This window comes from Cherax quadricarinatus, chromosome 7, assembly GCF_038502225.1.
Source record: "Cherax quadricarinatus isolate ZL_2023a chromosome 7, ASM3850222v1, whole genome shotgun sequence".
NCBI classification, from domain to species: Eukaryota; Metazoa; Arthropoda; class Malacostraca; order Decapoda; family Parastacidae; genus Cherax; species Cherax quadricarinatus.
Window position 1 is genome coordinate 47821987 of NC_091298.1, and position 15211 is coordinate 47837197.

Genomic DNA, 15211 nt, shown 5'->3' on the forward strand with positions numbered 1-15211 from the left:
AGAGTACAGGATCAGGAGGATTGTCAGAGTCTGTCACATTAGTCTGGGTTGGAACATCATTATCATCACATACTAACTTCATATGATCTAAATGCGATTCTTTATACTGACCAGTACTAATCTCTCTAACCTTATACTTATTACCAGTGATATGTTCAACTACTCGATAAGGACCAACAAACTTTTGATCAAGCTTTGGCATTGCAGACGTTTTGTTAAAGTTAATCAGCATAACTCTCGAACCTACTTTAATTTTGGATGGCTTTGCTCGAGTGTTTGCGACTCTTGTAAATTCAGCTGTTGATTTATGAAGTGTTTCACGGATTCTTCTAAAAACACTTTGAGCTAAGCTGGTACGAGTTGCTATGAAATCATCAGGGTTGTAATTTGGTTTCAGATTAGAATATAACAACTCATAAGGCAAACGTTTATCTACACCATACAATGCATAATGTGGAGTGTCACCTATAGAAACGTTGTAAGCAGAATTTATAGCACACTGCACATCAGGTATAACTTCATCCCAAGTTTCACTGTTGGGATTGATAGTGGCTCTCAAGACATCAAGTACTTTCTTATTGGTTCATTCCGCTAACCCATTGCTGGCAGGATGATGAGGAACAATGGTGGATTTAGAGATCTTGTACAAGGTACACAAATTTTCAAGAATCTCATTACAGAATTCACCTCCATTATCTGTTACTAGGGACTTAGGGGTGGTATGCCTGCAGATAATGCGTTCTTTAAACGCTTTAGCTACTGTCTCGGCAGTCTTATCTGCAATAGGAACTAACTCACAATATCTGGTGAAATGGTCTACCATAACACACAGATGTTTGTTACCTTGGAGGGAACATTGGAAATTAGTTAACAAATCTAACGCAACTCTTTCCCACGGTTCGCTAGTAGTTGGATATACTTGGATTGGATTAGGACCATTAGCATTGCCTTTATGTTGCATGCAGACACTACATTTCTTAACATACTCAGAAACATCAGTTGCCATACGAGGCCAAAAGTATTTCAATCTGGCTTGTTTTACTGAACGATCCATACCAGGGTGTGCAACACCTGGTACATCGTGAACTAGCTGTAAGGCTACATTCACTAGTGACTGTGGAATTACTAACTGGTATACTCTTCTGCTAGGAGTACCCAACTCGGCTGTTCGATACAGTAATTCTTGGTTCATGACAAAGTCACTGATGGGTGCTGGTGGCTTCACAGTCAGAATAAGATCTTCCTGGAGCAGGAATCGAATCACACCAGACCACATGGGATCTGTTCGTTGAGCATTCTTTACATCCTCAGCACTAAATGGAGGGTCTGCAGTTACTATACTAACATGTCGCGATAAGGCATCTGCGACTACATTTGACTTGCCAGGTAAATGCTCAAAGGTGGGATTGAACTCTTGGATAGTCAAGGTCCATCTAGCTAACCTTCCAGTAGGTTGTTTGTTCTGGAATAAGGGTATCAGTGGAGCATGGTCTGTCAAGACATGAACAGAGTACTGATAAATAATGTCTCGGAAGTGCTTTAAAGACCATACTATTGCTAAAGCTTCTTGCTCAGTTACTGTATAATTACGTTCAGCCTTCGTAAGGACTCGGCTAGCAAATGCAACTGCGTTGTACTTGCCATCGGTCTTCTGAGCTAGTACGGCACCTATGCCAATTGAACTAGCATCAGTTGTCAGATAGAAAGGCTTAGAAAAATCTGGAAATTTCAAAATTGGAGCAGATGTTAGCTTTTCTTTTAGAGTTTGGAATGCTCTTTCTTGACGGAAGGTCCAAACAAAAGGAGCATCTTTCTTAAGCAACTCAGTTAGAGGAGCAGCTATGGAAGAAAAATTGGCAATGAAAGATCTATAAAAACCTGCTAAGCCCACAAAGGATCTTACGGCATCAGCAGTTTTGGGAGTTGGAAAATTTAGTACTGCAGTTACTTTACTTTGGTCAGTCGTAACCCCTCTAGGAGTGACTACGTGACCAAGAAAATTAATTTCTGATCTGAAAAATTGACATTTAGACAGTTTGATCTTTAAATTGGCTTCTTCAAGCTTACCAAGTACTACATCAAGTCTTTTCAAGTGTGTATCCACGTCTTTAGACATGACGATTACGTCATCTAAGTACACCATAAGTGCATTACCTATGAGACCTCTAAAGACATTAGTCATGAGCCTTGAGAACGTGATAGGGGAAGATCGTAATCCAAACGCCATACGGAGGAAGTGATAATGACCTGTAGGAGTGGAGAATGCAGTTAGCTCTTGGCTGTCCTCGTGAAGAGGGACTTGCCAAAACCCTTGTAACAAATCTAGGGTTGAAAAGACTTTGTTATCTCCGATATTACGTAAAAGATCACCCAGTACAGGGAGTGGAAAGCGATCTGGAATGGTTTTCGCGTTTAACTTCCTAAAGTCAATCACTGGGCGCCAAGTACCATCCTTCTTAGGTACTAGTATCAAGGGTGCATTCCAAGGTGAATTGCTAGGTGCAATAACTCCATCATCAAGCATTTGATTGATCAATTCTTCTGCGACAACAACTTGTGAATGAGGCATTCTGTACGCAGGTATGTAGATAGGTCTAGTACCAGGTTCAAGTGGAATACGATGGGACAATAAGTTCGTTATACCCATCTTCTCACCTGGTAAAGCAATGGCTTTACGACGTTTGTTCAACAGAGTCAACAAACGCTTGACTTCATCTGGGAAGTCAGTGGGAGCTAAGTCTTTCTCCTCAACTGGTGGAACAGATTGATCCAGTGAAGTGGATGAGGTCTCCCCGGCAGAAATAGCACCGACCCACTGGTCAGGTGACAACTCATCCTCTACCTGAACAGGGTAAGGATAGTGAACAAGGTCAACAAGATTGGTATTTGCTCTGAGGCGAACACTGTGACCAGAAGTGTTGGCCAGGAAGAAATGGATCTTACTATCTCTTACAACATGTAAGGATGGTTCAACAAATAGACCTTTTACTTTGCAAGAATCACTGTCAACTAGGACGTTATCACCATCTGGAACACTAGGAACAACTACAGACACTCTAGTGAGAGCACTAGCCGCAACAGAGACGTCTTTCTGCAGACGGCATGTGACATCAACAAGAGATGGCATTACTAGTTGCAAGTAATTGTTTTCCGACAAGGCGTCCCCTGTGGAGAAACTACTACTCGAACTAGGAGGCATTGCAGGGATAGGTTGTGCACTCAAGGCAATCTGAGTGTCCTCGGACACTTGAGGCATCGGACTATCCTGCAAGTCTGAAGGTATAGGTGGAACACTGATGGGAGTGACAGAATTACCAGTGCCTGACCGCTTGGGTACGCTACTGGAGAATGCATTAGCTTGTAAGGACTTAATCCGTACATCATACTCTGCAGCAGTATAACAGATTTCTGATCCAAGCTGGTAACCCCAGAATGGAACGATCAAGTCGTCAATTTGGGCATGCCATCGATAAGGGTCGAGCACAATGCGTAAGTCTCGCATGGAAGCAAAGCCCAGTAGAAGGTCACCAGGGAAAGTAATCTGGTCGACAACAAGGAAGGAAGCAGTGAAGTCTCTACCTTGGATAGAAAAGGTTAGGGAAGTCCGACCTCGGACACGCAGGTGAGAACCAGCTACTCCACTAAGGGAGGACACATGAGTCGGTTCTACGAGAAGGACATGTCGTAACTGCTTATCCTTAAACAAACTAGACCTAATAATATTGACTTGCGCACCAGAGTCCATGAACAAATGAACGGGCGCATTATAAACAGATGCTTGCACTATAGGGCCTATGGTTGCATTGGAAGTTATGTGCAAACAAAAAGGTGGATTGTCATCAGAAAAGACTTGTTCCACTTCATCCCCAAAATCATCTACGTCAGAGACATGTGAAGCAACATCATCAGCAGGATTGACATTCTCGAGACTGCTTAAGGCTTCAAAGGAATTGTGAACGGGGATGGTGTACTCATTATCACCTACTGTCACCATGGGACGGTTTGACTGGGGCGCTCGAATTCCCCCGAATTGGAAGAACGAGCCTGGTTCTGGTTAGTTTGAGAATTGAAAGAATGAGCCTGGTTCTGGTTATTTTGAGAATCACGATATCTGTTTCCTCTACGGGTTCTGCGGTTGGAACGACCACGGAAAGACCTAGAGTACTGAAGGTTATAGAGAGCATTGCACTCAGATGTGTCATGTCCATGTATTCTATGATAAGTACAGTAGGGAAGATCTGGGTACTCATCATCAGTACGACGTCTCTTAGGGTAACTATCAGGACAATTAATTGCAATATGGCCACGGAAACCACAGTTATAACAAGTCTGCCGACTATGGTTACTGAATGTACTACGAATACTACGAGGTGTATAACGACTCTGTACACTGGTTCTTGGTGATCTCTGAGATGGTTGACGACCACGATTTGTCTCTGTGGCGCAAACAAGAGGTGGTGCAGACTGAGGCATAGGTGTGAAATTACTTTTAATACATGGGAAAGTACCCTGGGGGCACAAGGAACGTACATGATTTAAGGCTGTAAGTGGTTCCATCGTCACAGTTGGAGGATGAGCCTCATAAGCACACACGGAAGCAGGCGGCATTAGTTCTTTGATTGCTCCAAAAGCTGCTATTTTAGCAAGTGATTCTGTAAATGGTTTAGCCTCTTCAGGGAGAAAAGATGATGATTGGACAGCATTGATAAATGATGATAAAAGTTTGTCTAATCTAACAGCAAATGCACTCAACGATTCATTACTCATGGGTGTAGCATTCACTAGTTCCCTAAGAACGACATATGGATCAGCTGTTTTTAGTGGGACAAGGAAAGAACGAATCAGTTCCTCATATTGTGACCACTTAGTAAGATTCCTGAAGTCTCGCATATCAAGGAGATCAACAACGTGAACAGCAGCAGGGGATCGATAAAGAGCTTCTTTAGCAAGTCTGATAAGGCTTTCCTCTGAAGGAGGACCTTCAACTAGAGTACTAGCACGAGAACGAATGGCCGCAAACCATGCTTCAAGACTATGTACATGGCCATTGAATAAAGGTAACGCATCAAGGGAATCACGAGTATAACTATAGTATCTCGGTGTCTGGGTCGGTCTGTCAGTCGCTAAGGAACTGTGAGGACTGATGACAGGGGCAACAGTAGCCTGAGAGGTCTGAGTGTCGACATTCACTAAAGTATCACTTGACGGTATGTGAGACATAATGGCAAAGTTGCACGAGAACAAATAAGGCAAAAATAATGAACAATAAAAATGATATAAAATTCTAGAATTGAAATAAAGATGCAACTAATTCTGCAGAAGTAATAAAAAAATGTCTAAGATACACTGCAAGAGGAAGGACAACTCAATTTATAGGACTATTGGTCAAGAAAAAATTTACATTGAAATATACAAGTAAAAATATTACTGGAGACTGAATTAAATGCAAATGAGCTGTCTTTACTCTTGCTAATAAAGAAATTCATTAATAAAATTTTAAATCAATGTAAAAAGTATAAAATAAAATTACTAAATTGTTAACTGGGAAATTTAAGTATTTTCTAAGAATGCATAGACAAAATTAAAATATAAATCATAAAAATATCAATAAAAGAAAATAATTCACTGCAGAACAAGTGCAACAAAATAATTCACTGCAGAACAAGTGCAACAAAATAATTCACTGCAGAACAAGTGCAACAAAATAAGGTGTAGAATCACTGCAGTAGTAAAGTTTCACTGGGAAAACTTGGGTTAAATAATAAAATTAAAATATGAAGAAAAAACTGATTGAACACTTTAACTCTTAATTGTAAATTAGACAAAACAATTTACTCAAACAGAGTAAGGAAAACACTTTACGTTAAAAGTAATTGAAATTGCATCAAGAGTGAATTTGTTCAAAGAAATATAAAAATATGAATAAAATAAAACAAAGGAACAAAACGGGTAGTGTTACACTTACAGTGGCGGGGCACACAACATTATTAGTATATTCTTACAACAAAATCTTGCTGTGACTGATACGACAAAAATTTGCTGGCAAAAATAATGGTACACAGTCTGCAAAAAAAATTAGAGGAATGAGACACTGCTGGCATACGAAAAAAAGACACACAGAAATAAATGGATAATTTGGTATACTGGGGTGAATATCACTGCATGAAATACAATGACAATTACTGGAGAATACAACGCTGAAAGAATACACGATAAAAAAAATGAATCACTTCACACAGAGTGACTGATTGGTACACTACACAATAATACTTACTACAGACAGGAGTAGCATAAAAAAAACACAGAATTAAAAAAATATAAGATGAGTGAAAACACTGAAAAATATTGCAAAAATAACGAGTCAAAGAAATACTGAGTCTACACTGAAAACACAAGGTTTAGAGTACACAAGAAATTTACTATAAATGTCTCACACACGCAAATGTCTTTAAATGCAAGAAAAATGTCTCTAAATTATCAGTGAAATCTGTAGTAGTCGGGTGATTACTGGTGATGAGGGTAGGTTGTAGGTTGTCCTGCGCGGTGATGACTGACGCCTCCTACACTCACTGTTGTCGGAAGAAATGCGCTCTCTCGGTGGACTCCCATAATTGGGTTTTATCGTTGGTGCTCACCTACAATCTCTTGACCAATTATGTGAGCCAAAACAGTATTAGGACCCGGTACAAGGGTGCAAACAACCACAGGTAGATGAGGTGGGTGGCTGGTGGTGGTGGTTGATGGTGGGTGGGTGAGAGTATGGTGGGTGAGAGAGACTCGCTGACGCACTGGCGCGCACCCCACTCTACCCACGAAGGTGGCTTGATAAGCCACTATGCCACAGGAATGGTGAAAACCACTCTTAGCATCCAACAGGGAGCACAAAGCGATATAGACAATACTTCAGAGGAACTTGGCTTACTTCTTACTGCGTGGCTTACTTCTCTCTCTCAGTTGGGTTAGAAGCTGGGTTGGCTGACTGGCTTACCCCACGAGAATGGCTGACTGGAAGACGTGTAACGATGCACAAAGCACGGAGGAGCAGGTGGATGACAGGAGACAGGCTGGATGATAGGCTGACTGGCGTTCACTTCCACAGTCTGGCTTACTGACTGGCTTAATTGCAAAATCCGGGTCAACCCCTCGGAGATTGAAGCAATTAGCACACGAACTAAGCCAGGAAGCTTGAAACGGCTGCAACAGGCTTGCAGGCTGGAGGTGGGAGTGAGGGTAAGCGGCTGGCTGGAGGTTCACCTTTGACCCGCCGGCTACTCACAAACAGGCTTCTAACGTCTTGAATTACCCTTAAAACTTAAATCCACGCTCCACACCGGTGCCACCATTTATCATGTGGGAGTTCGACATGTGGATTAGGTAAGAAATACTCACGTAGGCTGGTCGTACATATAATTACAGATAATGTGGGTAGCGCCCTTACAGCCGTACCTATCTCTCTCGCTCCTCTCGTAACACTGACTGACTAGCCGCCCACAGTACCCATATGTGAGAGGGACTTTGAATACTGTCAGGTCAGCACAATATGAGTTCAGACAGTGACTCAGGCAGAGATGGTTGGTCGTTGAGTCAATGGTACACTGGTTACTGGTAACTGGTTACTACTACTGAGATATATATATATATATATATATATATATATATATATATATATATATATATATATATATATATATATATATATATATATATATATATTATTATTATTATTATCACACTGGCCGATTCCCACCAAGGCAGGGTGGCCCGAAAAAGAAAAACTTTCACCATCATTCACTCCATCACTGTCTTGCCAGAAGGGTGCTTTACACTACAGTTTTTAAACTGCAACATTAACACCCCTCCTTCAGAGTGCAGGCACTGTACTTCCCATCTCCAGGACTCAAGTCCGGCCTGCCGGTTTCCCTGAACCCCTTCATAAATGTTACTTTGCTCACACTCCAACAGCACGTCAAGTATTAAAAACCATTTGTCTCCATTCACTCCTCATTAAAACAATATCAAAGATGATTGACACAAACCCACTACCATTATAGTATGCTCCTCACTTAGCGACGAATTTGCTTACCAACATGGTCTTAGGAACGGAACTTTGTCATAAGTGAGGAAAGGCTGTACTGGTATGTTAAATATTCATATGGAAATAAATGAAAATAAAATAAAAATTATGGTACAACATTTGATGTTTGTTTCTAATTATGTTGTTATTTTTAAGGCATAGTCAATCATGAAATGGCTTAGCAAGCTCTGATTAAAGTAATAAATACTTCAATATGTTGCATTATTTAGGACTATTTAATGATACCAAATTACAAGATTCATTTTTTAATATTTTTGTGATACAGGCCTGTTATCTCTTATAAGGTGTCCAACAACCATCTATAAAATTAGGTACTCCATGTCTATATACCGTACCAGGAGAGGTGCTGAGATTGTGATGTTAACACTAATCAGGCATAAATTGGGAAGGAGGTTGATTGTTTGTCTTTAAAAAGAAAACCAGCTGTACTAGGTTCCAAAACCTCAGGGTTTTGGAACCTAGTACAGCTGTGAAGTGTGAGGGACTACTGTCTACGAGAATATGATGTTACCACTATCAGGTTGCACTAAACATAGTGAAGGGCTCTCCACAGTTGTGAAGAGAAAGGTGTCCAGGATAATGTCCCATCACTGGTGCCAGTCACAGGAATTCCAGATGACTTGAATACCAGATGGAGATTTGTAAAGAAAACACAGCAGACTAACCCATCTCAAGTGTGTCACAGAAATGAAGATGGTTACTCCAAAGGTGATGGGTAAAGCATATATATTGTCTGAGGAACATCCATTGGATCGTGAGCATCATTTCATCAGGTATCAAAGGTAGGAGATGTGCTGCCATGCCTGGACCCACCACCAGTTATGCAGCAGGTACCCATATGAAGGGAAGATGTAATTGTGAGAAAGGCCGAAGAGAATAAGGGGGCAGGTTCCAGCAGGAGAGTAGCAAGTGAACTTGGATGCTGGCCGTTTTCCAAGAAAGTAACTCACATCAAATGCATAATGTCACTGGAGAGAAAGGATAAGTTTAAGACACACCTCTCCAAACCCACCAGGAGCCATTACCAGTGACCTCACCATGCTGCTATTGACCAGAAGGCAGCTGGATCAAGTATTCACTCTTGTGACCCTGAACGGTGATGTTACAGTTTATTCACATGGATAAGGAGATACCTAGGAAGGTGCAGTGGAAGGAAATAAGTGGCTTCCTACACAAAGGAGTAGATTTTTTCTATGAGTTAGAAGATAAAGTAAATACCCTATAGTCTGGGTGACAACCAGAGCCAGCCAACTATTAGAGAAGATATCATGGGGAAGTGGAACAGAATTCTTCCTCTGTAAGCCCTGTGTGTCATAAGAGGCAACTAAAATGCCAGGAGCAATGGGGTAGTAACCCCTTCTCCTGTGCAAATTACTAAATTTAAAAAGAAAAATTTTCGTTTTTCTTATTAGGTCACCCTGCCTCGATGGGATACAGCTGGTTTGTTGAAAAAAAAAAAAATTGGGGTCAAATTCTGTAGTCATTGGCTACATTCACAATTTCATCCAAACTTTACTAATGATTCAGGCACTTCTTAACAAGTTGTTGAATAATCAGTAAGTTCCATGTGTTAGTCGGGACTGTAGAAGGAAAACCAAGAGCACATTCTCCAAGGTTCCTTCTAGTACACCAAAAACTAAAGCTGAGGAGGACACTAGAGCTCTGTGAACTTTGTGGGGATATGTCAAGAGTATTCCCTCCACTAAACTCTGAAGCAGCATGGAGGAGGAGGTAACGTTGTCCACCCTGAATGTAGACAGAAACCAACCACCACTGGAGATCCTCCTAGAGCGCATGGGAAAGGTGTACTAGACATCCCAGTGCTTAGCAGATGACCAATGCATAGCTTGCATCACCTGAGAAAAATTAAGCATCACTACCCAAGTTCAGGGGTCTGAAGCCACAAAACATGAAAACCAAGTGATGGACTCTGTGTTCTGCCTGGTGACTAACACAACTGCTTGCCAGTCATAGCGCAGGAAGGGGACCAAGGACAAAGAGTTGGCATACACAACATGTATGTAAGGATCCCAGTACTAGAGTGAATCTATCTGAGGATGAACAAGGTCAGTAGCCATTACAAACATAAGCAGCACTGTGTGCTGAACAAATAGCCTACTCCTAGAGACAATCTGGAAAAGCATTAGGGACTGCTACAAAACTTGAAGACAGCCTCAGAGCCTACCAGAGCCTAGCCAGTCATGACAAAGGCTGTGGAAATATTTACAAGGTGAAGGTGTGATCTGTGCACCACTAAAGTAAGATGGCAACTGGATTGGGGTGAATTATGTGGGCCTCAGCTAACCACCTGAGCAACAAAACATTTGGGCAACAACCATTTGAGCGGAGGTGAATGAGGGCTTAATAAAGCATCTAATATTATCAGAAATGAGGTATAGCATAACATTCCAATGTGGATCTTCCATGGTTCTCACTGAAAGATATCTGGATCTTACCCAAGTACATTTTACAGCTTTTCAGTGAAAAACGATGAACATAAGAATAACAGACTTTTTATGAGAAAATGGTATTTAGTTTAGGTAGTTTAAAAAAAAAAAGAATAAATTGAAATAAAGGTATAGTACATGTTCAGTATTCAAATATTCTCCACTTTTTAATATGAACAGTATTAAAGGGGGCAACTAATCACAACATACCTTCAAGTTTTAAATATTTGGACAATGTTATGTTTTGCCCTGCATCATTGTCAGGCTGTGTACAAAGATTACTGCCCTCCATATATTATGCTGTATTACCTAATCTGCTTTGTCCTTGTGAGTGGTTGGAGTGTCATCACTCACTATACTTGTCAGAATTAAATTTAGGTTTACCATTGAGCTATAAAGTGCTTATCTGTTTTCTCAGACCCCCTCCTACGCCACTCCACCAACAAGACATTAAGCCACCCAAGATTCCCATTAGGGAGAGGTGAGTGAAACATCTCAATTGCTAGTTGTTTGTAAGGTAGATCAGCCACATGTTTGGTGATTGTTATGCTGTTGGACTACCTTCAGTATTAGGTGTACATCTTAAGATTAAGACATCTGTAAGGCTGGCAGGGATGATTTAGACTCCAATGGTCTTTGTGTAAATTCAGATTCTGTATGCAGGTTTATTTTAATTGTCCTAACATGGGTTTGTTTGTATGTCTGCTATTTTCTCTGTGGCACTGTGTATAATATTTCAAGTTTGAATATTAGGAAGATAGAGAATTTAATTTGATATTTGGGCAACTGTGCATTCTCTACATTGCTGAGGTGAAACCAAACACATGGTCTTTCAGTGAATTTTACTCTCACTCTTAAGTGAATCTGATTTTTCCATGAACACCAATGTTGTAATTGGAGATGTTGGCTGGGACAGTAATATTCTTGATCTAGTATCATATAGTTTTAAACCATGAAATTCAATAGTGTGTGTTCTAGATAGAGGTGCTTTGAAGAGAGGCTGGGGTATAACATATTGTGGATCATATACTTTACTCCAGCCAGCATGAGTTCCAAGAGGCATAGAGAGTGGTCCGACCTGCACTGGTTTAGGAAAACCCACATTTGTTGATTTACTGTTATGTACAGATTCTTGTATGAGCTTACTACTCATGCACCAAATGACCATATACAATAAAGAAATGATTTTGGTCTAAGAAAAAGTCGATCATTGTTCCTACATAGTTAACGCTACCAAAATCAGGAAGAAAAAATCATCCTTTCTTGACTTACTTTTTACCAAAAAATAACATAACACATGCACCAAATGAATTTGGTCCATACTGATCATGGCATGTGGAATTTTATCCCTCCAGATTTTATTTATTTTTAAGTTATCTTAAATGACACAAAATACTACTAATACCTAGATGTTAATCAACTGTTATGGATTACATCCTAAGGGGCTACTATTGCTGTACTTTAGTGTTGAGCTTTGAAATGTGCTGAAGTAGTCAATTGTTGTGGATGTTTAGTGTGGAGAGTGGTAATATATTCAGGTTGGTCTTGTAAATGAACTGAGGTAGTTGAATATAATTGTCAGTTTGGAGAGAGGTAGTGTACCATAGATAGGGCTAGACTGTGAAATGTACCGAGGTAGGATAAAAGCTATTAGCGTGGCAGTAAATTGAATTGTGTAAAGAACCTAGTGTGCATATGTATATTTTTGTCTTCACTGACATTGTTGTTTATTTTCCTGTCTATAAATAATTTTTTCTCCCAAATCTTACCCTTGCTAAATTATAATTCAATAAATTTGCATAGACTGTGTAACATTCTTTTGAGAGTTGGAAATTTGGCAATGATGATATGATTTGTTTTATGGAGGTAATTAATAGAATAAACCAGTACTCAAAATTAGGCTCCTCTATCATTTAGATATTCTTTCACATTTTCCTTAAATCGGCTTCTACAAAATATTCTGTCCTCAGACCTCTGCCTCCATCACCACCACCACGACAAGAAACTAAACCGACCAAAGTTGCTGTAAGGGAGAGGTGTGTGTGTGGGGTCTGTTTAATGTTTTGAAGCCATATGAAATTACTGTAGATATTACCATTAAATGATAGGCTCTCAAAGTTATTTTTCTCTCTTTTTTTTTTTTAAGAGAAATGTTTTAACTTGTATGAATTGTTTTTCATTACAATAGGTGACTGCTTCACTTGTACAGTTGTTTAAGAAGCAGTTGTGTCAGGGTCTCCTTCAGAAGTCGCTAATTGATAGCGACCTGTAATAGTTTGATGAATATATTTTACATGCCTTTTCAAAAGTTGTGAACATATAAAAATCATTTAACTGTTTAGAGAAAATTCCATATAAGGCCATTTTCAAAACTATGAGCTCTCAAGAGGAGTGAGCTATCAAAGGATGAAAGAAAGGATTTTTATTTGTTCAACATCTTGTCAGTTTTATGACTAAGGTACTTTGACATAGATTGAACCAGAATCATTCATTAAGTTGTGTCATCTTTTATAGATATATAGGTAGTTTTCTTTCTTTCAGAGTTGACAGATTTGGTCGCATACGAAAAGACAGCAACCACAGTATATCCAGGTCCAGATCCAGGTCCAGATCTAGATCTAGATCTGGCTCACGACCAAGAGGAAGGTAAGATGGTGCTATTTTATCATTTTGTGATGGTTAACTTAAGACTTAGCTCTGTAACCCCACTGTTACTGTTTCTGATAAAATTATTATTGTCATTGATATTGATGACCAGAGTGATTTAGACTTGGTACACACAGTTTAAGAGCAAATTATTACGCTGTTGCTTGTGCTCTTTGTAGCTCTACTGGGATTTTTATAACTGATCTCTTTATCTGGCAATACTTTAATTCTATTGTTTTAAACTTGATGCATGAATAATATAACTTGGTATCATAGATTTCTTTGAAGAGTTAGCAATTTCCCAGTAACACCTCTGTCTGTCTTTTTTTTTTTTTTAACAAGTTGGCCGTCTCCCACCGAGGCAGGGTAACCCAAAAAAAGAAAGAAAATCCCCAAAAAGAAAATACTTTCATCATCATTTAACACTTTCACCTCACTCACACATAATCACTGTTTTTGCATAGGTGCTTAGAACACAACAGCTTAGAAGCATATACCTATGAAGATACACAACTTATCCTTCCAAACTGCCAATATCCCGAAACCCCTCCTGTAGAGTGCAGGCATTGTATTTCCCATTTCCAGGACTCAAGTCCGGCTATATAAAAATAACCGGTTTCCCTGAATCCCTTCACTAAATATTACCCTGTTCACGCTCCAACAGATCGTCAGGTCCCAAATACCATTCGTCTTCATTCACTCCTATCTAACACGCTCACTTACGCTTGCTGCAAATCCAGGCCCCTCGCCCACAAAACCTCCTTTACCCCCTCCCTCCAACCTTTTCGAGGACGACCCCTACCCCGCCTTCCTTCCCCTACAGATTTATATGCTCTCCATGTCATTCTACTTTGATCCATTCTCTCTAAATGACCAAACCACCTCAACAACCCCTCTTCAGCCCTCTGACTAATACTTTTATTAACTCTACACCTTCTCCTAATTTTCACACTCTGAATTTTATGCATAATATTTACACCACACATTGCCCTTAGACAGGACATCTCCACTGCCTCCAACCGCCTCCTCGCTGCTACATTCACAACCCAAGCTTCACACCCATATAAGAGTGTTGGTACTACTATACTTTCATACATTCCCTTCTTTGCCTCCATAGATAACGTTTTTTTGTCTGTTTATCTTATCTTTAATGTTCTTCCTTCATTCATCATTGCCTCATATTGGATATTAACTTAAAGAAGTACTGAATCGAATTTACTTTTGTCTGGAAAACTATCTCTGTTTGGTGTTAGGGAGAGTTATTCTCCAAATGATAAATCTACACAACTAGCTGTTGTGTATTACATATTTTACACACATATTACTTAATACTACATGATGTTCTGGTTTGTCTTATTTGAATATATAAGCCTAATTATTTAGCTTAAGCCAGTTGCAAATAATCATTTCAAGTTTGCCAGCAGTGTGTGGTTAGGTTTGTCAGGAAGCAAGACGAGTGTTTCTTGACACAGGTCTTAGTCAGATGATGACCTGCCACTGGAGCTTTTGGTCATCTGACCGATGCCTTCCTCTGGCTTACCCCTCAACCCGTTTAAAAATTAATGGTTAATATTATAACCATTTTTTATTTTAGCAGTGTATGGTTGAGTATTACGCAGAGAATTAGGAGTGCAGAAATTGGATGATGTGAGGATTACAAAGAGGATATATAAAGCCATGGTAGAAGAAAGGAGGGGTAGGGGCCACCTTGAGGAAGCAAGTAGGCAGTGGCTGAAGAAGGTTTTAAGTTGTAGGGGCTTGAGCATCTAGCAGGAGTGCATGAGTGTTAGAATGGAGTGAATGGACACAAGTGGATTTTAAGGTTTAAGGTACTGCTAGAGTGTGAGCTTGGTAACATTTACAAAGAGATTGAAGGAAACCAGTTAGTCGGACTTGAGTCCAGTAGGTGGGTGGTACAGTTTTTGCACTCGGCAGTAAGGGTAGGAGAAGTGTAGTTTCGAGGGTCATTTGAATTGTGATTTTTGATGCACTTCAGGCAAGGTAGTTCAGTATTTGGTGGGTT

The 15211-nt window shown here is 40.0% G+C and overlaps 1 protein-coding gene across 3 annotated transcripts in view; it reads left to right on the top strand.

The window, feature by feature from the left end:
• Nucleotides 1-15211, top strand: part of LOC128686850 (zinc finger CCCH domain-containing protein 18-like) — a 177131-nt gene that overhangs the window by 126698 nt on the left and 35222 nt on the right. For all 3 annotated transcript variants that reach the window (XM_070082415.1, XM_070082416.1, XM_070082414.1), the window contains exons 13-15: nucleotides 10961-11023; nucleotides 12513-12578; nucleotides 13084-13188. In XM_070082415.1, the coding sequence (XP_069938516.1) occupies nucleotides 10961-11023; nucleotides 12513-12578; nucleotides 13084-13188 (234 nt within the window). The remainder of the gene's footprint in view (nucleotides 1-10960; nucleotides 11024-12512; nucleotides 12579-13083; nucleotides 13189-15211) is intronic.